General features: G+C 36.5%; 2 protein-coding genes across 3 annotated transcripts; both read left to right on the top strand.

The window, feature by feature from the left end:
* The first annotated feature begins 1,913 nt into the window (after positions 1 to 1,913).
* LOC113779787 (bax inhibitor 1-like) lies at positions 1,914 to 5,443 on the top strand. Its single transcript, XM_027325505.1, has 6 exons — positions 1,914 to 2,199; positions 3,514 to 3,657; positions 3,788 to 3,879; positions 4,505 to 4,691; positions 4,789 to 4,944; positions 5,113 to 5,443. Exons 1-6 carry the CDS (start codon positions 2,083 to 2,085, stop codon positions 5,161 to 5,163), a joined length of 747 nt encoding a protein of 248 aa, XP_027181306.1. The 5' UTR covers positions 1,914 to 2,082; the 3' UTR covers positions 5,164 to 5,443.
* An 11,180-nt stretch (positions 5,444 to 16,623) lies between these two features.
* Positions 16,624 to 23,247, top strand: LOC113779939 (GATA transcription factor 26). Of its 2 annotated transcripts, none has more exons than XM_027325732.1 (8): positions 16,624 to 17,166; positions 18,965 to 19,330; positions 19,565 to 19,994; positions 20,399 to 20,471; positions 20,851 to 20,954; positions 21,384 to 21,570; positions 21,667 to 21,787; positions 22,528 to 23,247. In XM_027325732.1, exons 1-8 carry the CDS (start codon positions 17,127 to 17,129, stop codon positions 22,827 to 22,829), a joined length of 1,623 nt encoding a protein of 540 aa, XP_027181533.1. In that variant the 5' UTR covers positions 16,624 to 17,126; the 3' UTR covers positions 22,830 to 23,247. The 2 variants fall into 2 exon arrangements, with proteins under 2 accessions (XP_027181533.1, XP_027181532.1); XM_027325731.1 differs by having other exon boundaries at positions 16,625 to 17,166; positions 22,525 to 23,247.
* The last annotated feature ends 4,679 nt before the right edge of the window (positions 23,248 to 27,926 follow it).

Raw genomic sequence — 27,926 nt, 5'->3', positions numbered from 1 at the left:
TTTTGCAGAGCAATCAACTCGCCATCAATTTAAGTTAAGTGCGTTTCGGATTGGGCCAATTCGTGGGGCCATATTAAATATTTAAATGTAACTAGTCTAGAGAAAAAGGTGAATGTAAGGGTTGAGTGGCTTGTTTGGAAGACTTTTGTAAGTTCGAAGATAGGGAGAGTGTCCGAATCTTCTCAACATGGTGACCCGGAAAACGTTCTTTACAACTTCAGATGGTCACCTACGTGACCATTGGAGGAGATCCCTGCCCCGTTGATAATGAAATCAAAGTACAGTAGACAGAACAAACAAATAGCTTCAGTGGAGGAGCTTATTCACTGGTATAAATCAAAATCATTATCAAAGTACAGCAAACAAAACAAATATAACTGGAACTTTTCACTCGTACAAATGCCGACCATTAAAAAGCATAGGTCTGAGGAAGTTGCAAAGGATCTAAGCGGAAAAGGCCTCCATCCAATGGATTTTGAGCACTGCTAGAAAATTTGCCTTTACTGGCACTTTTTGGGAAGTTTAGTGATAAGTTCTTGTTTAATTATGTCTATTAATAAGGAACGTGCTCATGTATCGAAGGAATCCTGTGGTGGCTGTTGTGTAGAAAAGGGTGGTTGGACAGATAAAATTAGAAGGGCGTATTGCATGTTCTGCCAATTGATTATTAGTAAAAGAAGATCTATGTTTGGGTTCTCAATTGAAACAAAAAATGGAAGAAAAATCTAGATTTTGCTCGATGATATCCTGCATGTTTCTAGTGTCTTGAGAGCTTCATAATTATCTTCTTCTTTTTCTCCTCTTGAGATAAAATTCAAATGCCATTTATCTTCTTCATTATTATGTTTTGTTCTGCCTACACCTCAAGGTATATATGCATGCTCTACAGTCCACACCTCCAAACATTTCATGAGTTTCCAAACTTCATGCAGACAAACCAAACTAAGCCGCGAAGAAAGAAAGCAAACTAACGAAAACCAAAATGATAATGGCAATGCTGGAGGCGAGTGAATGATGCCCTTAAGGCTTAGAGAACCAACTCAATTTATTTGAACAAATTAATTAATACTCATCAAAGTTGCATAAAATGCAAGGCCAAAACCCAAACTAAACAAACTGTACCCATCAAGATAATGCACGCACTTTTCTTGCTTGCTTGCTCTTTTTTTTTTGGGGGAAATTCTTGTACGTTGCATATCCCACAAGAATGCCACTCTTACTGATCGATTTATCTATCCTCTAGCAAGGGTCAGGTTGAAGATCTCGTGCGATTATGGGACGTTATTCACCTCAAATAATGAGAGGATAATTATCCCCTTTTGCTGGGGATTCCAGTACATTTCAACGTGTTCTTATTAATAATAATAATTAGGGTAAAAAATCTCAGCAACCACTAAACTATTGGTCAGATCATGTTTTGGCCATCAAACGAAAAATAGTTTGATGGTCAAAACATGATCCGATTAATAGTTTAATGGCCCCTGAGATTTTTTGCCCTAATAATTAACTTCACGCGAAACTGCTCTTCACAGGCGTGCCTGTCAGCATTATATGTACATCCAGCCCTAGCTACAAAGGCGTGCTTTTTATTCTCAATAAAACTCACGCTTTTATAGCTTTAAAAGGGCATTCGAAGAAGTCGTGGACGTTCGTTTTCGGCCATCAGACATTCAGCATCCCATTCTTCTCTTCCTTTTAAAACGCCAGAAGAACAATACAAGTACGGTTCAAAACCGGACCCTAATACAGATCCATTTTCGGGTCGAAAACACCCGTACAGAAATGTAATTTTAAATACTAAAACCAGGGGCATAATAGTCACTACGAAAAACTAGCGTCCTAGACTTCAAAATATCTGGTGATTTCCGAGTATTCTCTGGTAATTTCGACAAAACTACCCGACACTTATAATGAATTTTCAAATCCTCGTTCGTACCCCCTATAAATAGCACTCCCCATATCTTCCCTTCACATCATATTCGTGTTGGATAAGAAAAAAATTTCGCGAAGAAAGGAGAAAGAGAAATTCAGAAAAGTCGCAAATTCTTGGAGGAGGTGAAGAAGAAGAAGAAGAAGAAGGAAATGGAAGGGTTTACGTCGTTCTTTGACTCACAATCGGCGTCAAGAAGTGGTTGGAGCTACGAATCTCTGAAGAACTTCCGGCAGATCTCTCCCGTCGTTCAAAATCATCTCAAGCAGGTTTCGTGGTTTTCTCCTATTTTTTTGTTAAATTTTTATCTCGTTAATTTTCTTGTATTTAGTTTGACAACTTGAAATTGATTATGATTTATGACTAATATTATTGTGGTTTTCTTACTGTTTGCTAGAAAGCGTTTGTATAGCCTGTTAATTTTTACTTAACTGAGAAGTAGTGAGAAGAATTTTGAATTTGCGGGAGAGAAGTGATAGAAAGATTCTTCAGATTAATGAATTGAAGAAGAGATTGAAAGTCGTGGTTTTGATTTGTGGACTTTGTTGATTTGCCATTATTGTGTATTTTGTTATTATTCTTTTTTTGGAAGAGATTATAATTTATTGAAGAAAAATTTATGCAGAGATCTTTAGGTAGTTGAATTGTGGACGATTTTGAGCTTCGTGGTATGGTGTGGAATTTATTGTTTTGTTGTATGACTTGATCATGTTTTCTATTAAATGTTTTTTACTTTCTATTTTTGTTATATAGTATATTCGTTTTCATTTTTTTCCCCTAACTTTTTACCTTTTTATTTTTTTATTTTTAAAGACGTTCTTAATCATTTTGTTATTTTTTTGATTGTTTCAAGATGTTCTCTCCGTAATTGGTAACACCAAAGCTGTAGATTAGGATAGAAATATCAGTACTTGGCTATAGTTTTCATTACTATAGTTGGAGTTGCTTCTTTCATTATCGTGATTCAAAGTCTTTTCTAATGTAAGAGAAGGCATCTTTGATGCCAAGCATGGACTTTTACCAGTATATTAAGATCACCAAGGAATCACAATTATGTGATTTTCCTTTACTTCCCACCGGGATTATAAGAAGGGGCCCCGTGGGGGGTTTTTGGGGGGGGGGGGGGGAATTTGGTTGGGACAGGGTTAAGGGTAAAGAGGGAGGCCCCATCTACCAAAGGGTGTTTATCAATTTTGCTAGACCTCGACTGTTGTGCAGTACCAAAACGTTCTTTTATAAACATTATTGATAGTGTGATTTGCACCATGTTATATTACTAAGTGCTTAATGTTAACATAATTGATTGTGTAATAAGTATCATTTTATGTCTATTTACTAGTTAAGCGTGCTTGAGGTTTCAATGTGTTTGTTTAAGGGACATTGTTTTCTTTTTTCATTTATTTGATTAACCTTCATCAGCTCTCACACTTTCTATCAGATACTTTTTTTTTTTTTTTTGTTTTTTGCGTATTGGTTTATTGGATCATTGTTGTAATGCATGAAAACAGGTGAGCCAGCTTGTTTCATCTATATCTATTAATGGAAATACGCATTTTGTAAATTAAATTTGCTGCTTGTTTCAGGTTTATCTCACACTATGTTGTGCACTGGTAGCATCAGCTGTTGGTGCTTATCTTCACATACTCTGGAACATTGGAGGCTTCCTGACCACTGTTGGATGCATGGGATCCATGATGTGGTTACTTTCCACCCCTCCTTTTGAGGAGGTATGATCTTTACTCTCGGTCTTATTGCCCTTCTGTTATCTGGTTGATATTGGTTTTCTATTAGTTTTTTTTTAAATCTTGATTACCAATTTGTTGATTTTTTGCCTGTTTGCCTTTTTTGTGAGAGCAGCATAAAAGGCTTTCACTGTTGATGGCGGCTGCTGTTTTTGAAGGGGCTTCCATTGGTCCTCTGATTGAGTTGGCTATTAGCTTTGACCCTAGGTATGTGTTCTCCATTGATGTGTTTTTGCATGTATGCATTTTGCTTTTGTGCAATTTTGTAGTGATGAATTTAGCAGGTCAGACTCCATGTCCTCTTTGCTTTGTATGGGAGTAAGATTTGGTTCTGGTTTATAGCCTAACCAAGTCTACTTATGAGATCAAATCTTGTTGACTAGAGATTCCACTGGGTAGTACTTTGGCAACCAAAAAAAAAAAATTTTATTTATGGCTAATATACCAATTAAATCAATTGTCTGTTAGGCAGTTATTCTGGACCTGGTTAGGAAAGGGCATCTTATGTGAACCCGCTGGAGGCTGTTTTTCATTGCTTACGAATTTTATTTTCAAGGTGAAATGCGTTATCATTTTTAGATCCTTTATTCTTTTTCTGCATCCTGAGTGACAATCTGCATCTCTTTGTGTTCAGTCTGGTAGACAAGTGTTATGGATGTGTTTAAGACTTTATTTTGTTTGGATGTGAGATTCATGTGAGTTGCTAGCTTATCTAGTAAAGCATGGTGTGTTGTTAATACTTTGGAAGGAACACTGTCTGGCCATTTCTTTTCCTTCTAGCAAGTTAGCTGTGTCGAGGAACTACTTCTGACGTTGTTCTTGGATGTTGCAGCATCTTGGTAAGTGCAGTTGTTGGTTGTGCTATTGCCTTTGGTTGTTTCTCAGCGGCTGCTATGTTGGCAAGGCGCAGGGAATATCTGTATCTTGCAGGCCTTCTTTCTTCTGGTGTTTCCATTCTTTTCTGGCTGCACTTTGCATCCTCCATCTTTGGAGGGTCTTTGGCACTTTTCAAGTTTGAGGTACTGGTTTGGTGTCTGATCTAGTGTTCCACCTGTTTGGTGTTTCATCCTGTTCTGGATGATTGACCTCATAATTATTCCTGATCTTTGTTCGCAGCTATATTTTGGGCTACTAGTGTTTGTGGGCTATATAGTAGTGGACACCCAGGATATCATTGAGAAGGCGCACTACGGTGATCTGGACTATGTGAAGCACTCTCTTACCCTTTTTGTAGACTTTGTTGCTGTCTTTGTGCGGGTTCTTATAATAATGGTAATCTCTCTCTCTCTCTCTCTCTCTCTGTATATTTGTTGACTGATTAATTTTATTGTTTGTTTATTTTGTTGAGAAGTGGCTGATTGATTTTTATTACTTTGTTTATTTGTTCATCTTCTACTTGGCTCTGCTTTGATGATTGGACTATTTATGTTTATTTTGTAGTTGAAAAACGCATCAGAGAAGGAAGAGAAGAAGAGGAAAAGGAGACACTAACTACTCCAAAATGGCTCAAGAGGAAGGACATTGTTTAACAGTCAATGAGATGATCTCTTTTTTTTCTTTTTCTTTTTTTTTTCTGTTTTGAGAGTTGTTTCCTCTGTGGATCAACTGATGTTGATGGTCCTAGCCTGGTAGGCTTGCGCAAGTGCTCGCTGTTGTGGTACTACATATTGGGAAGTTGTGTGGTGTCAAGTGCCAGTTGTTGGACAGTGTTTATTGCTTACCTAAAGAAATTGAGTAAAACTTTAACCAGTGAATTCCTTCCTTTTCGTCCGATCTTTGCATCAGTTTGATTGGTAAGAGTATTTTGCTTGTAATGTGCCATGATTTTCGTGAAAACAATTTGCGCGTCATTACATCTGATGATACTGGGGCCCTTTTAACTTAAAATGCAGAATTGAGGTGAGGCCGAAGTATGGCATATATCGGGTCCAAAATCTTGTGGACACTGGCCTTTGATTCTTGAATGATTCGACCGCGGGGATGTTTATTTTGTTACATTTTGATTCTTGAATGATTCGACCGCGGGGATGTTTATTTTGTTACATTCAAACTATATTCTTGGATGGAGATTCGTAGGGCATCATATGATGCGATGGCAGCTCCTACATTTTAACTAAAAGACGATGCTACGGGCAGGTGTCTGCTTTTACCTAATCTTCTGGGCCCCCCCACCGGGGGGGGGGGGGTCGGAAAGAATTCTAAGATCACCCTTTATTTGGATCTTTGTATGGTCGCTTTGCGGCTTAACCTTCAACGGTGGTAAATTAGTACGTTGCCAATGCTGCGTGTGCGAGCCGGCATCTTTGTTAGATTTTCTGTTTTAACACTTTACATTAGAGATCGCTTGTTTGCTCATTCAATGCTCAAAGTTATGATTGATGGATCAGTATTAATGAGGTGACCGCATGATCCCCTAAAAGAGGCAACACAAATTACATAAAAGAGGCTAACACAAAGTTGAATATGTCACACTGTTAACAATTCCCGGAACAAGTTTTTGGGTTGTAGCCAAATGAAGTACTACTAGCTTGAATCCGGGGAGCGTGCTGCAACGTGTTGACTTTCTTTACCTGTAATTTTTGTGCCATTTGGGGGGATTTCTGAGACTCTGGTTGACCGGTAAACCAAAAGCCAGAGGTACTCATGGTCTTGGCGTTATGAGCCCTTGAGTTTGGCTTGTACAATACATACACGGTATCATTATTGTAAGGAAGAAAAAGGATACTCGCAGAGTTGTGGTATGGGGCGGTGGGGGTCGCGATCACGTTTAGCAGCTAAGAAACTTTTCGAACCTTGTACCTATTTAATTATCTTCTAGGATTATTATGTTGCTGAGGACTAGAGCAAGAAAGGTCAATCTAAGTGACTTCTCATATATAATTTTAACGATTTCTTGGATGGCAATGAACTACAAGGTGGACAGTTTGAGGCTAATTTCACTTTTTTGCAATTAATTATATGTCTATTCAGGTGTCACCTTAATGATTTGACATTGAGGTTAAGTTAGTGTTTATATCCTGAAATCAGAGAGGTGTACAAATTATGAAAACTTTCCTCAATTTCTAAACTGCTATGAAAAAATTGGAAACTTGTAATAAAAGCTAGTAACAACCTTTGTACAAACTATACCACTCTTCCGTTGAGATATAATAAGAATGAAATAGACGAGTGTTAGATTACTATATACTAGAAGCGGTGACTTATGAATGTCGTATTATGTAGTGCATTGACTCGTTCTGGCTGGCATAGACATACCATTCCTCTTCTTGTCCCCAAGCAAAAGCAGAAGAACATTTCAAAAAAAAAAAAAGGAACATTTCAAAAAGCAGCACGGGTCTACCTTTTGCACACCAATGGCTTTCATCAATTCACAAAGGCCACAAAGATGCCAGATTTTGGAAACTTTTCCTTCTGGAATTAGCTAATAGGGGTGGGCGCGGGTCGGGTACCCGTCCCATTCACCATTTTGGCTGACCCGACCCACACGTTGCGGGTCAGTCATTTTTTGACCCTTACCCGCCTCGCATATCAGCTGATATCCTCATATCAGCTGATACCCTATAATTGGGTACCTGCTGAGATAGGTTCGGGTCAACGGGTACTCGCCCCGCCCCATTTATCATTTAATTTTAAAAAAAATAATTTATACCAATTTATTTTTATATTTTACACATTCATCTAAGATTTAAGAAATGTTTTTTTTTCTAAAAAAAGGTTTCCCACCAAGAAACAAGCATGTAAAGAAAATATAAGATAAAGGAAAAAAATTAAAAGAATTCGAAATCAATAAAAGTTTGAAATAAGTAGCACAATTTTTAATATATATGTTCCACATTAATTAAACTTTTTTCTATAAAATATAAGATCATGGCCTCTACAAATGAATCTTGTAAATAAACTATAGTCTCTCATATTTGTAATGCAATTTGTTCAATAAAATTACTTATTTAGTTCTTATTATTTTATAGTGTGTGTATAAAAATAAAAATAAAATAAAAAATATATATATGCGGGGTGGATCGGGTACCCGCAGGTTTTTAATTATGTGACCCTAACCCGCTCCGCATCTTAGCGGGTATCCGACCCTCTTTTGATCCGATCAAATAATAAAAATCGGATATCCTAATTTTCGGATCGGATCGGATCGGATATGACGGGTTTTCGGGTTAGCGGATAATTTTGTCCACCCCTATTAGCCAATAATCAAAGATGACATAAAGAATATGACTAGCAAAGCATTTGTGAACAAGTCCGAAAGGCTTAATGATACTCGAATTCAACATCCTCAACCGTGTGTAAAGCTCACACGGTATGAGCAAAGCAGAAATCACGAGCACAATACTAATTTAACTAGAATCCATGACTTTGCTCGAGTAGTGAGTATTTAACATCGGTTCCTTTCTTTCATGCACTTGTCCTTTAACTAATATTCAGGTCTGTCTCGTTGGGCAATCTTTAAAATGGAGTTCAAGTGTTTTGAAAAGATATAATTAGATAGGCAAGGTATATCAGTACAAGATAATAGTTATTAGTACGCGCATTTATATAAACACAAGGTGTATAAATACTAGGTAATAATTAGTACGTGCACTTATATAATATGTTATATGTGATTTAAGTGTATTAACGAATACTTAGTGGACACCTATTAAGGACAAAAAAAACTCTCAATACTTTTCTAGTAGTTTCCAGTTCTTAGTAATAAACCTATCCATTATTTGGTTAATAATCCTTGCCATTTTCTACATTCCTACCATTCAAGCAGGGATTGGTGGGAGACATTTTCTACATCTTCTACATTCCTACCATTCCTATCCAATATTTGATTAGGGAAAAGTAAGCTAGCTGGAATAGAGAATATTAGATACATCATATGCGCTACGTTATTCAATAAATTAAAAACAAGTTACAGCGTTGTTTTTATGTGCTGCACTAACACCAAATAGAAGTTATGAAATATTTTATAATTGTGACATGATGTACTAGTAGGGGTGGCAATGGGGCGGGGTTGGGGCGGGGGATCCGTTGTCAAATAACGCCCCTTGCCTCTCGCCCCCTGCCCCGCTCCTGTCCCGTTTTCCCTACGGGGGAAATCAACTTATCATAAATGTCCACTTACAATAATAGAATTGTAAACAACGTTAAATAAGATTAAAAAGCTGTTCAGATGGAAATAAAGCACAACAAGTCAAGTTACATTCAGTGCGGAGAAAGGGAACCGATCAAAATAAAAAAGGGTTTGGAGCAAAACAGGTTGGAATTGGATAGTTTAGTCTTTGGGGGGGGCCGTTGGAAAGAAATCAACAATAGTCCAAGAAATTTTTTCAGTTGTTGCGGCGGTGTGGCCGTTGGCACTGACCAGTGTTGTACTTGTAAGTAAGGGTGCAACTTTGAAACCTTTAGGGTTGTATTATATATATATATATTTATTTATTTATTGTATGCGAGGGACAGGGCGGGTGTATGTTGCCCCACCCCCCACCCCGTTTTAAGGTGGGGGGAAATAGTTTTCCCCCGCCCCATCCCCCGTCCCATTTCTACTCCTGCCCCCATTGCCATCCTTATGTACTAGCATCCATGTTAGAAATATTATAATGCAATCATTCGTTATATGAAATTCACCAAAGGGGAAATGACCCATCGCTATTATTTAACGATGAATTATTGATTCGAGTCACACAGTTAATGTACATAATTTACCCAGTCTCCTCTCCTTACTTTGCTTGGTTCTTTTTTTTGACATAAAACTTGATGTTACAAAATTTTGATGCATGCACGCTCTTATTGTTAAAATATCAATTTTTTTTTCCAGATACAATAGATTCCATTACACTTACTCCTCTATATTAGGAGGAGGGGGGACACAAAGGGGTCAAAAAGAAAATTCGGAAAAAATGAACCACTATCGATTTAGTCGGATACTTATTTATGAATTTTTCTAAAATACAGGTCAAGGGATTATCAATTGAGTGACCAAAAATTTGGAGTCAAGGTGCAATGAATGTAGTGCAAATCTAAGCAGTGCTGCTGATTGGGTTTGGCTGAAGTAGGTGACAAATTTCTGGCTTGAGTTTTAACTTTGGCAGCTTGGCCTAGCCATCAAGCCATACTCTATCTGACTAATACTACAAGAAGAATGCATCTTCCACGTCAATGTGGCCATCAGCCATGCTCCAAGTGTCATCGAGTCACTGTCTATTGCGGTGTGGTTTCAGGGCAGTGGTTTTAATACCCCGTGCATCACCCTGGATGGAGATGGACCTCCCAACCAAAAATAATGTCCATATAGCAATAATATTTGTTTTCCATTCACGAGCCCACTTGGAAACGTAGAGAAATTGCAACTTTTGGCCACATGTTTTGGGTCAGTCCCGACCTGCCCCCCTTGGGATTGTACTAGATTTTTCAAAGTCCTGTGTATATTTGTTATTAATTCATTATTATTAATACTATTTCAAATTCTTGTTTATGCCTACCATGTTGATTTATATGATTTTTGTTATGTGCACTACACAAAAATGCCAAAATTGTCATTTTTTTCTCATTAGTTTTTTTTTTTTTTTGCTCAATTATATGTCAAGTTGAAGTCTTCTAAGTTGAATTGAAGAGCCAATATGTGAATCTCAAATTAACATATATATATATATTTCAAAGATGGTTTTTATTCTGTTCTTAACTTAGTGGGGGGGAAGTTGGTTTGCTTTATGTTTTCGGGTACATATAATTAGATAAAGTCTTGCCGATATGATGGGATTCCATTTCCGCTTAAAGTAAGTTTTAAAAGACTCGATTCCACTAATGCTTTGGGAAAAAAAAATCATGTAGAAAGAATGACAAAATATTCACCCTTGGCCTTGCCTGATTATTATTTTGCTATGTTCTTCTTCCAATTGATATCCACACATTTGCTTCACTTGTCAAATCGCTAATTTTTCAACTTTCTACTTTTAAAATCGCTAATACGTTAGCTCAAAGGGGGAGTTTTCTTTTTCCCCACTTAAATTAAATCACGAGCATAATTGATTGTTGACCATTGAGAACGAGTTGCAATTCTATTTTGTAAGAACAATTCTCATTTACTGAAGCAATCAGTTGTCAATATCGGAGGACAAGGAGTGATTACTACCTAAGGTATTATCCTACCGGAAAAAAACCAATATTGAACCAAAAATCATTTTAGTACTAATTCGTTTGGATTAACTGTTTTTGGGGGTGTTTTTGAAAAATTTTACTGTAGCAAAATTTTTAAAGTATATTTTGAGATATTTAAGAGCAGTAGAATTTTTAGAATATATTTTGGGATATTTTTTAAACATAAAAAAAACTAATTTTTGAAAACTGATGAATTGAAAAGACAGTTTACTCCCACAACTCTTTATTAGATTCCCTCTTCACTCCTCATCGAAAAACATATATATTTTGGTTAATAACAGCCAGGCAACCCTTCATCTGAAAAGTTAGGATGTTTACGTCCCAAAAAGGTGCGAAACCAAATTTGAATTCACATAAACAGTAGGAGCAAAAGAGAAGAAAATTAATGAGACCATTTTCTTTTCAAAGGGCAATAGCAAACACAATCATGAATGGTGCGAGTTCCACATCAATGTTGAGGACTTTCTCTCCCTATGTGCCTCTATATTTCTTGTTAGCATAATTCTAGAATATAGTGGATACATATATATATATATATCCAAGAATGTGTAACGATGATAAAGACAGCACCCATGACATGATCCACTTTTCACATACTTAGTATATAATTTACTGGTCATGTAAGTTAACAAATTGGCTATGCATCCTGCCAAATTTAGACTAGTAGATAGATTTAAAACACCGAAATTTGGTATGTGTAATTCAATGATAATATCGACATTTTGTCATTTCTGAATCATGACTGCATACTTTGCGTTTCTCACGCAGCAATCAATTCGGCCATTAGTAGTATGGCACATATGCAATCCACAGCAGCAGAGTGGCGGATAGGATTCAAGTATGTTCACATCCAATAATATATGCTTAAGAGCTCGGATTAAGATCAATGATCTTTTTTTAAAAAAAAAATTTTGTTAAAGATGACCAATAATAATTTTTCACTTACTCTGTTGATGACTTGAATCCGTAATCTTACTAACTAGGTTGCGTTTTATTATCAAATCGCTGATTGCTTACTTGCTAAGTATGCAAGTGATTTATCATTGGGCAAGAACAAGAAAACTTTTCTTCCGTGACACATAATAAAACGAGACTTAGTATTGCATGAATCAAAATATCTTGTTACTTTTCAACTTTTCTTCATTCAATGTGTATAAAATAACTTCCATTTTGAACCAATAGAGAAGAGACAAGAAATCAGTTTGATTTAACGTGGCATTGAAACTAAGCTTGGTCCAATGATCAAGAAAACTGCTGTTGAAGTGTAGGAATTGTAATTTTCATTTTCGTCTAATTACCTCAACTCGTGTGGGCAAACCCATCTTTTTTTGGGAAAATTGAAGAATCTTCTATCAAGAAATTTACATCATATCATTTATATCCCACAATGTGTTAGGCTGTACTAGTTCAATTATTGAATACATTAACAAAAGGTTTGGTGATTAAAGGATGACTTATGAAAAGTGCAGTAAAAGAAAATTTTAACAACATTAAATTGCACTAAATTGTAATGGCAGTAATTTATTTACGGACTGTGATTACCGTTTAGTTAATTAGTTGTCCCGAAGATTATTAGATTCTCTCCTGAGGCAAAGGAATGAATTGGATGGTACGAAAGGAGGGAGTGCAAATAAGAGATTTGGGATTCAAAACCTTCCACTTATGAAAAAAAAAAAGGGTGCTCTTGTCCTATTAATTATTTGACAAGTCTTGTGATCCATTTATTGATTTTGTATAGTGTGATTTTCATCTTAAAAGCACAGTCAATTCTAAACATGTAGACCATAATTCTCAATCATACAGGTGTAAGATCCATGGAATTTCTGTTGGATCTCCTCTGTCTAATACTAGATGCCACTTCATTTCTCTTTTAATTGCAGAAACAAAAGGTATACAAAAGAAGGTAGCGATATGGTTCTATACAGTTCCTCACAAACTTAGGATATTGTTCTTTATTTTTGTTAATGTCTTTTTACCATTTAAAAAGGGGAAAGAAAAGAATAAACTGAGTATAAGAAAGGGAAAAAGCATCTTTACCTAGTTTAAAAGAATAATGGGTCAAATGGATTTATTTAAATCGCTCTACAGTCAATATTGTACTTCAAGTTAGCCCAAAAAGAATATTTGCGGGTTTTAATTGCTTAACCTAGAAAAACCCAAGGCTGATTTTTGTCAAATATAAGCCTCTAAAAAAATATGCTTAAGAATTGCATACGACTAAGCCAAACTAATGCTAAGTAATAAAGAACAAAAGCAGCAGGGAATTCAGACATCAAAGATTCCAGATGATCGTCTCTCCCCTCTATATGTCAAAAAATATTGGAACAATCTAGACAGCAGAAAAGTCTTTTTACGTAGATTTTGTACTATGCTGAATTTTTCACTTTTTTTTTTTTTTTTTTGCTTTACACTGACAAAATGTGCATCATAATTCAAGCCGTATATAACATTTGTTTTTTACCTTTCATTCATTTCTGCACCCTTTTCACTTCCAACTATCAGGTTCAAGATTCAAACTCTAAATTTGACAGTGAGAAGAATTCTAATAACCCTTCTCCTAGGCGCTAGCCAACCCTGCTGGTTCATGAAATGTATCTCATTTCTGATTTTCCCCATTTCAATTAAGATATGAGTTTCCAAATCTCAGGCACAAGAAAGGGCATCTTTCGGCTTTTCTTGATTAGGCAATAGTAATACCTTTTTTTTTTTTTTTTGGAACTCCCAAACACTTGAAGAGTATACATACATTAGGCTAGATCTCCACAAGATCTCACTTGGGATAATGACCACCTATTTGAAGGTGTCTCTTCTGGGAGAAAAAGTTTCTTACTTCATCCTTAAGGAGCCAAAGAGTAGGGGTAGTGGTGATTTGGAGAATGGGGGCTACTTTAACTTTGGTTTTATCTCTAACCTACGGCAAAAAGTAAACAATTATAATGAGGCAGAGGAAGACCAAATAGAGGAAACCACAAGGAACAACACAAAACAGTGTGAAAAAGTCCAAAGCCACACAGTCAAACATAACAATATATTGAAAAACCTCTATGGAACTAATCCACGATTGACGTACCAGATGTTGATCATAAATTATTTTGGATCCACCATCTGCCTGTTTTTTTCTTTTTCTTTTTTTTTTGGGTAGGTAGGTAATAGAAGGGTTAAATTTTAAAACTATATCCAATTGAGAATGGCACTTGCATTTATTTATTTATTTTTTTGGTAAAAAGTGTTATGCTTAGTTAATTTGTGAAGAAAAGCAAGAAAGGGTGATGATAATTTTTTCTTTCACTATATTTTGTGCATGAACCAATAATTCTCCTATTTGTTTGTTTTTGAAGTAGTAATTTGGAGAAGCAAATAAAGTCTTTCTTGTTGGTTCGAATGCGTTAACAGTACAAAAAAGAAAAGTAAAAAAAGGAACCTCACCCCATCTCTTTTAACTTACTTCAACTTGGTTGGTATAACAATCAAATTTTGTTCTGTCCAAAGAAAAAACAGAAAAAAAATATAATTTCTCGAGAGATCTAATAAAGAATAATTAAATGGGGTGTGGATGGGTGGGAATAATAATCAATAAAGAACAATAATTAAATGTTTAGTCAGCAAACTACTTGATTGATCAAATTCTTTGCTGCTGTGGATGAAATGGACGGTGATGATGGATCAATTTGAGTTGATTCCAAGAAAACTCTTAATATTTTTCGCCTTTTGTCCTTTGACATTTATTTCTTTAAAACTGGGCTGCCATGTGATTTGTTCTAAAGCACAAAATAATGCAAGAAAAGAAAGAGTCACATACTACATGGCTATTGGCATGACTTTTGGCCTTTGGATATTGACTCATCAATCTGTCTTCAGTTTCTAACTCTAAAGCATAAAGAAAAAGGGACATTAATGCATCAAACCAAATTAATTCATGGTGCTTAGCCGTCCAAATTGGGCACTTTTTTTTTTTTTTTTTGTGTTTTTGCCCAAATCTATATATCTTTTCTTTCTTCTCTTATAGCTCATTCATTTAGGGAAATTATACTTGACTCCCTTGAAGTTTCTCGTAATTTTGTGTGACATTCTCTTGAACTGAATTTCATTGACCAACCCTATATACTTTTTTTTTTTTTGGTAATAAAAATGATTTCATATAGTCCTTTCGATAATGTAATTTAGGATCTCCTCACACTCTACCAATTAGAAATGATGATTGTGGAACCTTTCCCTTTTAGCTAAAACTAAATCATTTAAGAGAGGGTTATGGAATGCAAAATTAAAAAGAATTCATCGTAATTTTCAAAATAAATGAAAATTCTTTTTTATTATGAGAAACCTCAAGAATGGTTAGCGGGAAGGATTGTAAATAAGAGTTTTCAGCTCCAAGGCCTCCCACTTATATATATATATATAAATCTCGAGGATGGTTAATGTAGTTTATCTAATTTATTTTGGTGTTAGAAATTTTACTTTTGTTATTTGGGATGGTCATAAACTTGGAAATCAAACAAAATTTCTGGTACAATGGTTGAATCTAACACTTTGTTCTGGTAAAATTGGTCCAACTTGGAATTCTTATTGGAGGAACATGACCTTTTTTTTCTTCTTCTTCTTTTTGAACAATGGAGGAACATGACCTTAAGTGCCACATGACAAAAAAATTAGATAACTATTATGAAACATGGAATACTGTACTTTATTCCTCATTTCTCCCCCATTGCAAGAAAAGGAGAGAAACCCAATTAAGAGATTTCACAAAAATCTACAAGAACTATTATGGTCCTGAATTTCTTCAAAACTAGTTTTCTTCCTTTTTAATCCCAAATTTTAATTTCTTGGTTCCATGTAGCAGTCAGTCATCATTTGCAAAATTCGTAGGAGCAGATCAAACTATTGATTAATATCCCTTCCAATAAGATTGAATTAAAAAGAAAACTAGAAGGTCAGTGCATACCACATCATCTAGGACCCACATGTGAGATCTCTCTTGGAACCACATCAATGGTGAGAAATGAGGCATTGAAGCTGGTATAACCAATAGTGGCACCACATTTGACACTAAACTAATTTTTTGTACAAAAATTATTATAAATTTCTAGATACATATATTATTTTATTTATCAGCATCATGTCACCATAAACGCATCAGAATTTTCAATCAATCCTTTATTTATCTTATCTTTTTTTTTTTTTTTTACATATACCTCCTGTTTTACCAAAAAGAAGTTTTATACATCAGAGAGAAGTATATGGTAAAAGAAAGAATATAAGAAGTCCAAACAAACTTTCTTGTTTCTTTCTCTTTTTTGTTGTTCTCTGGCTTGGCCCTGCCTATCTTTTTCTACTCTTTCTTCTCATATGTTATCATATTTTTCACAACCATAACTAAATAAGTAATTACAGAAAAATCATCACCAGTATACATACCTTTTTTTTTTTTTTTAGAAAAAAAAAAATTCACCAGTATACATACTCAAACAAAAGGTTCAACGATTCATTAACTCTCTCTTGTCCTTTTCATTTATTCGAAAACTGGTATTTGAAAAATGGTTGTACTACTACTACAATCTGTTCAAGATAACATATAACTAAAAGTCTACAGTCAACAAGAAGATAGAGCAATAATATTCCTCTACCCCATTAGGTACTTATTAAAAAAAAAATATTCTTTATGTGTTTATAATACCTTAATTGAAAGAAGTAAAATTGTAACTTGTGAGATGTATAAGTAATCTATAGACATTAACATCAATCAAGAAAAAAAATATAAGAATTTGTGGAAAAAGCAAAGCAGTAAAGAAAGCTGAAACATTTACTTCACATACAATACAACAAGAAGAGAGGTCATACATAAACACAACCTTCCCCTCTTCCTTTTTTCCCATTTCACCTTCCCTTTTATCAACCCATTCATTAGATTCCTACAATCTCCAAATGGTCTTCTCTGTTTTCCATTGGGTTGTACAGATTCTGAGCTAAAAAACCCATCTTTTTACCTTTCAATTACTTGTTGAATTTTTGCTGTTTTTAGTGGTTTTTCTGGGACTTTAAGATACAGACTCCTCTGGGTCTTGTTGGGTTTTTGCTATTTTTTGCAGAACTATATTGTAGAAAAAGGCTTCATACCCAGAAGCATAAGTTCTATAACTGGCTCAAGAAGAATAATTTAAGTCATATATATTTAAAAAGTTTAATCTTTTAAAATTTTTGTTGAAAAAATTTTCTTGGGAAAACTGGTTTCTTTCTCCCTATTAAGACTCAATCCTTTTGGAAAGTTTGCTTATTTTAAAATTTAGGGAGAAAAGAAATTCACAGATATGGGAAAGCAAGGACCTTGCTATCACTGTGGTGTTACAAGTGAGTTTAATTTTTATTTTTCGTATTTTTTCAAATATATTTTCATTTAAGTTCTTCAATATTCAAGAAAAATGGGTTCTTTTTGGGATATTCTTTGTTTTCATATGGTCTATAATGGGTTTCTATGCTGAGATGAGTTTGTTTAATCTTGAGAAATGAATGCCCATATGCTAGTTCATTTTTCAAAAATACAAAAAAGATGTTTGTAATAACTGAACAATTATCGCTAGTTTGTGCTGTTAAGACTACTACTCTGTTTGTCTATGAATCTCATAATATAAAATCGTCTTTTCAATATTGAATTGGTTAAATGAAACTGGGTTTCTGTTTTCTTGTTTGTTTTGATGTTCTACTTAGCCTTATTCTCTTCTTCTTGAGTTTGTGTACTGCCCTTTGACTCTCTTGAACAATGTATTACTAGTGGAAATTTGGCTGAGAGTTGTTGTTTAGCTGTGCAATTTGTAGTCTATTGTACCCATTTCGCTACCCCAATGGCAGTTAGAAGTCTTCCTGGCTCAATTAATCTACTCTTGCCAAATGCAAATACCTGAATTTATTGAAAAGATCTGCTTGAAGCAATTGTATTTGCATTCCTTACATGATCGTTTGCTAGACTAAGTGGTCATCTTATTCACACTTGAAAGAATACAAGTAAAGAACCAGTGCCAATTTTTGCTGGTTTCAGTCCGGTTCAGTCTTCCAAACTTTACCCAAATGAAGGACAGCCTTTCCTGAACCATATGGTGTTTGATTATGATTCATAATTTCCTCCACTAATATAATCCAAGGGCACATTGCTTTTTGGTTTAGTGGCATTGTTTCTCGAAATAAGGGCTCAAATTTCTCATTCAGTCACCTTATTGATTTGTATTTCACCATTTCTTCATAAGCTATCTGATGATGACTTCACCCTCCGAACCATCTTGTTTTCTTATATGTGCACAATCCAATTCGTTCTGTGTTGCCTAAAACATATGGTAGATGCAGTTCCACAATGCTTGTCTAAATGGGAGATTCCAATGCTCCATCAGCTAAACAATGATCTTTGGCACTTCTTCACTTTTAGAAACCAATTGCTTCATGCTGAGTGGTTAACAATTTTGGACAATCTTCACTTGCCTGTCATTTGCTTGTCCTAGGATTTCAGTTGTAGGGAAGTTATAATGGACTTTGTTGTGGTTGTAATTTCCAATTTATTGCAGCTTCTAGTATGATATGTCTAGTATTCAAGTTCAAAATACAACAATTTAGAACAAGTTGGACATCAGTGACTGAGAAAATTCAAGTCTATAATGCAGATGCCTGTGGGAGTCATCTTCATCCCAACCTTAGCTCCCGATATTGCTATTTTGGTCTGAGATCATTTGTCAAGTATTATTTCACTTTTCATTATCGATGATACTCCTACTATTCCTCTTTTCGTCTTCTCCTTTTGTTCTCATTCTTGAGATGGCCATTCTATGGTCACTCATGAGTTTCTTTGATATCCTATGCACTAATAAGCTCACTTTTCCAAATTTGGGGTGAACACGTTATATCAGAAGCTCATTTAGAGTAAACTTTAAAATGCTTGCCAGTCCTCTTACAACTATTTGTTTTTCTTTTGTCAGAAAGAATCTGTTACTGAGATTCCTACTAAAATTCTCTTTGTATGTATCAATTGCTCTGTTGCTTTTATGTGTACAATTCTGTTCCTGTAATTTCTTTGCGATATTTGTATGACAAATAGAGTGTGCAGTGTCAATAATCTGCTGAAAAGCATTATATACTGATCGCTTGCATTTGATCAATGCAACAGGCACCCCTCTATGGCGCAATGGGCCTCCAGAGAAGCCAGTACTGTGCAATGCATGTGGATCCCGGTGGAGAACAAAAGGGACACTCGTAAACTATACCCCTTTACATGCTAGAGCAGAACCAGATGACCTTGAGGACTATAGAAATTCTAGGGTGAAGAATATCTCTGTTAAGAATAAAGAGGCAAAGGTTCTTAAGCGGAAGCCGAATCATGAAATTGAAGTTGGAGCCTTTTCTCCTGATTATAACCATGGCTTCCGCAAAGGTTTAGATGAAGACACAAGCAACAGATCCAGTTCAGGCTCTGCTATATCTAATTCTGAGAGCTGTGCCCAATTTGGCAGTGCTGATGCAAGCGACTTGACTGGTAGGCTCACTGTATATGCATGAGTTTCATACAGAGTTTCAGCGCCTTTTGCATCAACATTCTCCATGCCTTCCCAGTAAAACCGTCAATTCTGAGTTTTCTATTTTCCTTTTCTCCTCTGAATGAAAAATATACTATTTAAGTTTGACATTGTATTGTTATTATAGCATAATTCTGCAGGATTATCTTTGCATTGAAAATGCAATTGGCTGTGAAGCATTTATATATTTTCAGGTCCAGCCCAGCCCATGGTTTGGGATTCAATGGTGCCTTCAAGGAAGAGAACCTGTGTTACTCGTGCTAAGCCGTCACCAGTTGAGAAGCTTACCAAGGATCTGTATACCATCTTACATGAACATTCTCCCTACTTCTCTGGGTCTTCTGAAGAAGATTTGCTTTTTGAGAGTGACAAACCTATGGTATCTGTTGAGATAGGACATGGAAGTGTACTCATTCGGCATCCCAGCTCAATAGCTAGAGAAGAAGAATCAGAAGCTAGCTCCCTTTCGGTTGATAACAAGCTACACCCAGTCAATGAGGCTTATTCTCGGTTGACAACCTTTTCTGTACATACTGATAACAAAGGTGTCAATCTTCCAAATCCAGGAGCAGAGAAAGTTAAGAAGCCTACTGGGCAGGGTGGGGAACAAGAGCAGATTAAATGGTAATTTGTTATATGATGTTGGTTATCAGACAGACAAAACTGCTATAACTTTAGGGGCTTAGGGACAGTTTTTAGATGAGAATATATGGCCATGTGGTATGGGATGCATTTTCTGATATTTGGCATTGGATGCCATTCGAGCTGAAGAACATATTGCCTTATAATTGAGGAGTAGAAATAGTTTGCTACGTATAATACATTTTTACCAGGAGTCACTCAAACAATACCTGGAATTTTATTTCTCTTATTCCAGAGTTTGTGAACTAGGTGTTTCTGCATTCTCTGTTGTGTAAACTTGTTAAAAACTTTGGCATGTGTGATTATATATGCTTTCTTGTCATTATGCTTTTTTTTTTCCTTACCAATTAAATTTGGTCTAACTATAGCTTGTGCTTATATTGTAGGGATAAAGATCAGCTGGAGAAACTGCAATTGCTGGGTCATCACAGTTCGCCACTATGTTATGTTGATCTGAAAGTAAGTTGCAGGGCTCTAATCTTCCATTCTTTTTGACTTGTCTTGTTCATATGGTAAAACAAATAAGAAAAAGAAAATGATGATATTATGTTTTGTCATTCAACAAGTATTCAACAGAAATTGGAACTTTTTGGTCCAGCAGACGTACTCTGTTTTTTCTTTTCAATTTTTAATTGCTTTTGAGTCTTCAGTTGCAAATTTCATAAGCTGGAGTCTTATAAAGGTCATCTTGCAGTTCAGTACTTCACTTACTTTATCAGGGTTATACAATATTCCAGGTTTATTGCTAAGCTCCAAGTCATTGGAACCATGAACCTTCTATGTTTGAACTTTGAATCATGTAGTTTGACAAGCTGGTTGTTGTCTATATCTGATGCAGGATCTTCTCAATTTTGGTGAGTTTGTGAGTTGCTTAACTAAGGAGGAGCATCAGCAGTTACTTAAATATTTACCGTCCATTGATACTTCTGGACCACCTGAGAGGTTTGTCCCACCATCCCTCTTGTTTGTCTCGAGTCACTATGAAGTCAAGAATCAAGCATGCTAACTAATGTAACCTAAAGAGATAGAGAGGATTAACTCAAAGTATTCTGATAAGTCACATGCAGAAAGTGCTCATCATTTATGATGGGGCTCTCTGGAAATTGGAAACACACAGGAAACTGTACATCATAGATATAAGTGGACTTGATTGTTCTGAAAATTATCCGAACAGACACAAGGTGTCTTGTTGAAGTGTGGACGTTCACATAATATAATCAGCTAAACTGCTTTTAATGTCATCCTGGATCATCATCTCTGCTCTCAGTATTGGCTAAGCAAGCACATTCTCATGTCAGTTGTAAATAGTGGCATTTAAAGGATCTAACATGCATGCTTCGTCACTAAAAGGGTTGTCTTGTTTCTATACAGTCTCAGAAACATGTTTGATAGCATACAATTTGAGGAGAACCTGTCTTCCTTCCAGAAGCTGCTTGCTGAAGGTGTTTTTGACAACACACTATCGGGGGTGAAGACAGAAGATTGTAGGACTCTGAAGAAATTTGTATTGTGCAATTTGACAAAATCAAAATGGGTGGGTCAATATAATCTACTAAAGGTTTGTACATGATAATGACCTCATTTGCTATGAGTTGCACTCTTTCCCCTTAAAAATGGTATAAATTTATTGACCCTAACTATATTCTGGCTGTAGGATGTTAAATGTAGAAGTAGTATTAGCATGTCTGAAGTTGCAGGAGAATTTGATGCTGTTGCAACTGGTCATTCAGTGAATGCTAAAAGATCACGTGATGGACAATATCAGAAGTTTCCAGGTCTGCCATACTGTCTTTTTTCTATTATTACTCAACTGCTTGTGTCCTTAGAACATGTTCTCTTTGAGATCACAAAGCAGCTCATAGTTGGAGGGTGTTAGCACTGTAGTAAATTTCTGATAGATGATATGGGGTGAAAAGCCAAGCTATAGGGCTCAAGTTTCATGTCAAGTTGATCATTTCAGGGGTTGCATGTTCCTGGATGTTTCTTGTGATATTACATAGTTGCCAACTATCAGTATACAAAAAAGTTGATTACGTGGACTTTAGCCAATTAAATGTAAACATTGTTATGCACTTGGTTTTCTGTTCAATGGAGTGGGTTTTTGAGCCTTGGGCCTTGCAAAAAGGTGTCAAACCAATCTCCTTCAGAGACAAAACAAAAATTGCTTCTTATGATATCTTACTAGTCCGCTGATGTCTTTCTTACTATGCTTCTTTTTCTTGCCTTCTGAATTATGATGCAAGACAAATAAATAGAGCTTCTTAAAATATAAGGATCTGAGATAGCTGCTGGGCGGCATACGAGGAAGTTCTTATGAACATTTTGTATAAGAGGTTCACATGATTGGAATCAAAAAATTGTTTGTTTGGATTATTCGCTGTGGTAAAACAGCCAAGGGTAATAGACCTCAGAGCTAATTCAACAGGCCTAGTTTTTAACATGATCTTTTTATATTACACATGAATGTCTTGTAACCGCATTGGAATAACCTCCATTTCCATTTCCTTTTCAGCAGCAAAGACCATAATGAAGAGTCCAAAAAGAGTGATGATGAAAGCCAGCTATGAACACAGGGAGGTAACAGACAATGATGGCTCATGCTTCAGTCCGAGAAGTCTCTTTGCCCTGCCTGCTGATAATAGCTCCTTGGTGCTGGACTCTTTCAATACGGCAGAAAGTTCAGATCAGGATCTACTGCTGGATGTGCCTTCCAACAGTTCATTTCCGCAGGCAGAACTCCTGCTTCCAACTTCAAGTTTTGGTGCCCAAGCAAGCACTTGTAGTAGCTCAGGATACCCACAGCTCTTGCATCCCTAACCATAGCAGCGCGACCCTGATACAATAGCTAGGCTATTAGATGCCGTCTTGTCACTTCTTCCAAACCCAGCTGTTGTGCTTCATATGTTTTGCATGCCAACATGAAACGTGGGATCTGTTTTGAGGGTTGCTTTTCCCCTTTTCTTGGTTTTTTTGGCTCGGGCTGCTTTACCTATATCATACATGGAATTCTAGGAAATGGATATGGGTGGCTTTTTGTATAGGTTGACAGATATTGTATTATATAGCTCATAACGCCGAAGAGGTGGTAACTTAAAACTTTGAAGAGTTCCATATGCTACATAGTTGTTAAGCCTGCCATCAGTGACTGGCATATCTCTCTCTCTTGGCCGATGAGCCGAGCAATGTCATATCTTTATCTAAACGTCAATTTGCTAGCCATCACTTGAGATCTCAATGATTTGTGGGTAGGTCCTGGTTTGTGAATTAGTAATCCATTTGATACAGGGTGGTCTTTGTTAATGAACACGTCTCCAGAATTTCAAGTACTGTAAACATCATTTGAAGCTATATCTTATCCAGCTCTTTTGAGGGGAGAAATTCATTGGTTATATTCAATAACTAGTAATCATGATCAGATTGGGGGGAACCGAGTCTGTGAAGATTTTTCATACGTTGTAGAGAATACTTGCTTACATACTAATCAAAAGATTAGCTGCTAGTCATATGTAAGGTCATTGTTCCTCCAGATAGAATGTCCCTATAAACTTTGAGAGACAAGCTCCTTAAATGCTACTGGTAGAACGATGCCTACCAACATTTCGAGAAGATTTATCATTCAGCAAGTTATCCATCTGTTTTCTTCCAACTTCTGTTTGAGTGCATTTTCGTACTGGAGCTCCTGCATACAAATCATCTCTCTTCATTTAATTACTCCAGAATTTTTCAAAAGATCATTGAGGAAGGGCTTATCATCTAGATGTGCTTGCTTCTTGTGGTATCCAAATTCGTACTCAGATCGCTTGGGAAAAGGCATGAATAGCCCTGTGTTTGAGTTACGGACCTCCAACAATGGTTACCAACAAGGTAATGATTTTTGCTGGCCTGTGACGAACTGAATTAAAGTAAGATCTGTTGAAGAAATGGTCATAATTCCTTATGCAGGTGTCCTTGAAGATCAAAGCAATACTGTGCCGAAATCCCACATCTTTGTTGAGGTTCAAATGTAACTGACAGTGCAGGCAGGGCTGTCTTTTGTTGGTGGGAATTGGACCAAAACTACCACATTTCCACTTCGTGTATGGAAGTTAACCATAAGTTTGATTACATCGTGTTCTGTTGGAGTTAGGTGATGAAATTTTGATATAAACAACAGTATGAATCTTGCTCTTTTTCATACGAAAATGGACCAACTTCTTGATCCATTGTTTTTGTTCATGATCCAAAAGTCTCGTATAACTTTGAATTTTCAAGCAATTGAAAATCACTTTTGAGACAGAATAATTTATATTACACTATACAATCAATGGGTCCCCAAGATCAATCTGTCTTCCCTTAGCATGCATGACCTTTGTCTCAAACTCTCTCTCAGTAAGTACTTTAATTTGTAAACATAATCAAAAGAGATTAAGAACAAAAGAAACATAATTGCTTCAAATTTATCCATTCCTCTAAGAATTAAAAAATTGGCTTCACGGAAACCAACATGTTTAAACCTCTCAAAACTAAATCCTCATCAATAGCCCAACCTATCATTTACTTTCTAAGATTAAAAAATTGTTTCGTTTTCTTCTTACGTTTCAAGTTTCTATTCCCAAAATTCTACCATTAGAAATTTCATGTTTTCTGTGCACCTATGTTTTCATCTCATTCATTCAATTCACCCACGAAAAAACCCCTCAGGGTTTCCACCTATTCAAACGCAAAAATCTAAATAATCATTCTAATAAAATAGTTTGATGACCCCTGTTCATTAAGCTTCCTTAAGGATAATATGCATCTTGGCATGATTTGGGAGGATTTTGCAATTCTTACTATATCTATCAATCCAAGACCATGGCGATTCCGATGATGAGACTCTGAAGAGTTCCCGTTCCCGTTCCAATTTTCCGAGCTTGATCCAAGCACAGGGGCACATGGAAATGGAGAAGGATAGTGAGAGTCTCATCACTGTAATAGTTTTCGGAAGGATCGTTTGAATTTGAATGGGACCGTTGGCTCCTTCCCGCCTCTTTGAGGTTAGGTAAGGGTGTACGGCCCACCCGCCACTTTCCCTTAGCAGGTGAGGCTAAAGGCAGGTATATTAAGTCAGACGGCGTCGTACGAAGGGAAACTATTTGCTACTACTCTTTTCTTCTCGCCACTTACGACGAAAATACAAATCACAATGAGGAGATAAATATATCAAGCCCAAAAAAGGGAAAAAAATAATTCAGCCTTCTATTTCATTCTTAAATTACCACGTTGATGAGTTCATAAAATATTATTAATTCTATGAAAGAAATTAAATATTATTAATTCTAGAAAAATCATTCCACCTGATAAAACCACATAGGACCTAAAATAAGAGTGACAAGCTACAAATTAAATTTTCTAGTTTTTTTTTTTTTGCTTAAAAAGAAACATATAATATTTGTGCTATTTTCAATATTAACCAAAACATGTTGCGTCTGAAAGGACCAGAATACGTAGGCAACACTACTAATAAAGCAGACACAGAACAAGAAGAACATATAAGACCTGAATCGCTTCTTGCCAAAGGAAAAAGAGAAATCAAGAACTCATCACTAAAACAATTGCAGTAGCTGTTATTTCCAGAAGTGAAAACTCTTTTAACTCGTTTGTCTGTAAACAACCCATGTCAGGCTAGGCATTCATAATATAAAAGCAAAAAGAGAAGAAAACAAGAAAAGCATTTTCAGACATTTCCTCCCCTTATTCAGTAACTTACAGAGACTAGTCTGACATTGAAACAGGACAGTTGAAGTTTTAACAGGCTAATTGACATACGTTGTGAATTAGCACCTGCATATTGGAGATATCAATAACAGAAATTTGAAGTCATGAAAGTAGATCATATACCAGTTGAGAAATTGCCACCGTGGTATCCCCTTCGTCATAAAGTCTTTAAGTTACAATGCATGAAAAGATTGAGTTACATCACAATGTCAGGATTAAATCTCCAAAGTCACCAAAATTACCTTTTATGCAGAACTGTTAAAGTTGAAGCAATAACAAGAGGTTCTTCTAGCAAACCACCAATTACACCAAGATAGCTTGACAAAACACTAAGGAGAAGTTACTTCTTGTTTCTGACTACAAATAAACCGAGTGTAGAAGGTCATCCTTGTGCCAATCAAAATCCCAAAGCACTGAACTTGAACCTCACTTTAAATGACAGATGATACATTCAACAGAACAACTCACATTAACATTAGTCCAACTACAAATTTCTATTCAACTACACATCTAAAAGTTTCAAATGCATGCTCTTTTCAAGTAGTAAGCATAGACTTCAAATCCACCTTGGCTGCGGAAAGGTCATACCCTTCCTCTTTGCTGCCTCCAAGAAATCTACATCTTCACTTGCATCATTCGCCTTTCCCAAAACAACTGCCACAGTATCCAAAAGCTCCTTCCAAGGTGGATTTTTCACATCCGACTTACCAACCCTCGGCTTTCCTCCCACATCATCACCCTTCTCCCTCAATGATAATGGCAATTCACGCCTTCTTTGAACAACTTCCTTTGAGCACTGATTCCCATCATCGCCACTACCATGGTACCTGAACTGCTCAATTTTGCCTATGTTCCTACAAGCTACGACTTTTTCACTACTTCTCTGCACCTCATCATTCCTATTGTTCCTATTCCCTTCCTCAGATGCCTCAACCACCAAATCTCCATTTACCAACGAACTTTTGTTTCCGCCATCTAAACCAACATCCCTCTCCTTCCCTGGATCATCAACACCACTTTTACCCGTGTACTTGAACTTTTCAATTTCTTCTATGTTCTTACCACCAGAAACCCCCTCACCCTCCCGCAGCTCATCATTCCCATTCTCCCAGTGCCCTTCCTCAAATCCCTCCACCACCAGACCTCCATTTATCATCACATAATTTTCACCGTTATCTAAATCACCACCCTCCTCCTGCTCCCCCGAATTACCAACACCACCATCGTGACCACAGTAAACCTTCTCCATTTCTCTCTCACTATCATTCTGACCATCAGATATCTCCTCAACATTTTTCTGCATTTCAACATTTTGACGAGCCCCATCAATTCCCACAGATTCGTCACCCGAATCTAGATCAATTACAATTTTATCCTCATCAAGCCCTATCCCCTCATCATTCTCATCCACATCCAAATAAAAAGGCACCTGCTCATCGAGACCATCAACCTTCTCTGTAATTTCTGTCTCATCAATACATACAGTTTGCCTCTCCGAATCCCAATTCTCCTCCCAAACCCTACTTTTCTTCGACACGGGTTCATCTAATTCACCCTCAAAACCCCTAAATTTCTTCGATTCCCTCTCAATTCCTTCGATTTCCTCAACTTCTCCTTCCAATTCCTCCGTCTCCATAAGCCCTAGACTTTCCCCTCTTGCTCCTAATACAAAACTAGCCTCATTCTCACCACAACCAGCATCAATTGCCACCATCCCGACATCATCCGAGCCGTCAACTCTCTCATCAACGGTTGTCATGGGTGTAGCAAGTTTCTGGGGTTCTTCTTGCGAGGATGAGGCGGATATATTATGGTGCTCAGGAGGGGTTTGGAATTCTTCATTTTCTTGAGGATTACTATCGTAAATCGAAGCCCTGTCGTCATCCCCATCCTCGCCATCGGTTTCGGGAGGGGAGACCATAATAATTCCCGGAGGCTCCGACGCCGGAGGGTTTGGGGAATATTGTGACGGCAAAGAATCGACGGCGTCAGGGAACTTCTCGGATTCTAGAGCAAAAGGGCAGTTCTGTAATTTCAGTTCCTGGGAGGAAGTGATTTGGCAGAGCTTGATGAGCGAGCGAAAGGGGTCTTCTGCTTCTCGTCTTTCCATTTCTGCAACTAGAGCACTCTGTGTGTTGTACTTTTACGGTTCATTTTGGGAGCTTAAAGCCAATATTC

The sequence above is a fragment of the Coffea eugenioides genome, chromosome 8, assembly GCF_003713205.1.
Source record: "Coffea eugenioides isolate CCC68of chromosome 8, Ceug_1.0, whole genome shotgun sequence".
NCBI lineage: Eukaryota > Viridiplantae > Streptophyta > Magnoliopsida > Gentianales > Rubiaceae > Coffea > Coffea eugenioides.
The sequence above is the reverse complement of the archived record's forward strand: the minus strand, read 5'-3'. Positions and strand labels throughout refer to the sequence as shown.

Excerpts from the sequence above, each read along its gene's own strand:
- LOC113779939 (XM_027325731.1), top strand. The coding sequence starts at position 17,127 with ATGGGAAAGCAAGGACCTTGCTATCACTGTGGTGTTACAA. Across the intron at positions 19,331-19,564 it reads TGATGCAAGCGACTTGACTG|GTCCAGCCCAGCCCATGGTT; the intron begins GTAGGCTCACTG and ends ATATATTTTCAG. Across the intron at positions 20,472-20,850 it reads TATGTTATGTTGATCTGAAA|GATCTTCTCAATTTTGGTGA; the intron begins GTAAGTTGCAGG and ends TATCTGATGCAG.
- LOC113779787 (XM_027325505.1), top strand. The coding sequence starts at position 2,083 with ATGGAAGGGTTTACGTCGTTCTTTGACTCACAATCGGCGTCAAGAAGT. Across the intron at positions 2,200-3,513 it reads TTCAAAATCATCTCAAGCAG|GTTTATCTCACACTATGTTG; the intron begins GTTTCGTGGTTT and ends TGCTTGTTTCAG. Across the intron at positions 3,880-4,504 it reads GCTATTAGCTTTGACCCTAG|CATCTTGGTAAGTGCAGTTG; the intron begins GTATGTGTTCTC and ends TGGATGTTGCAG.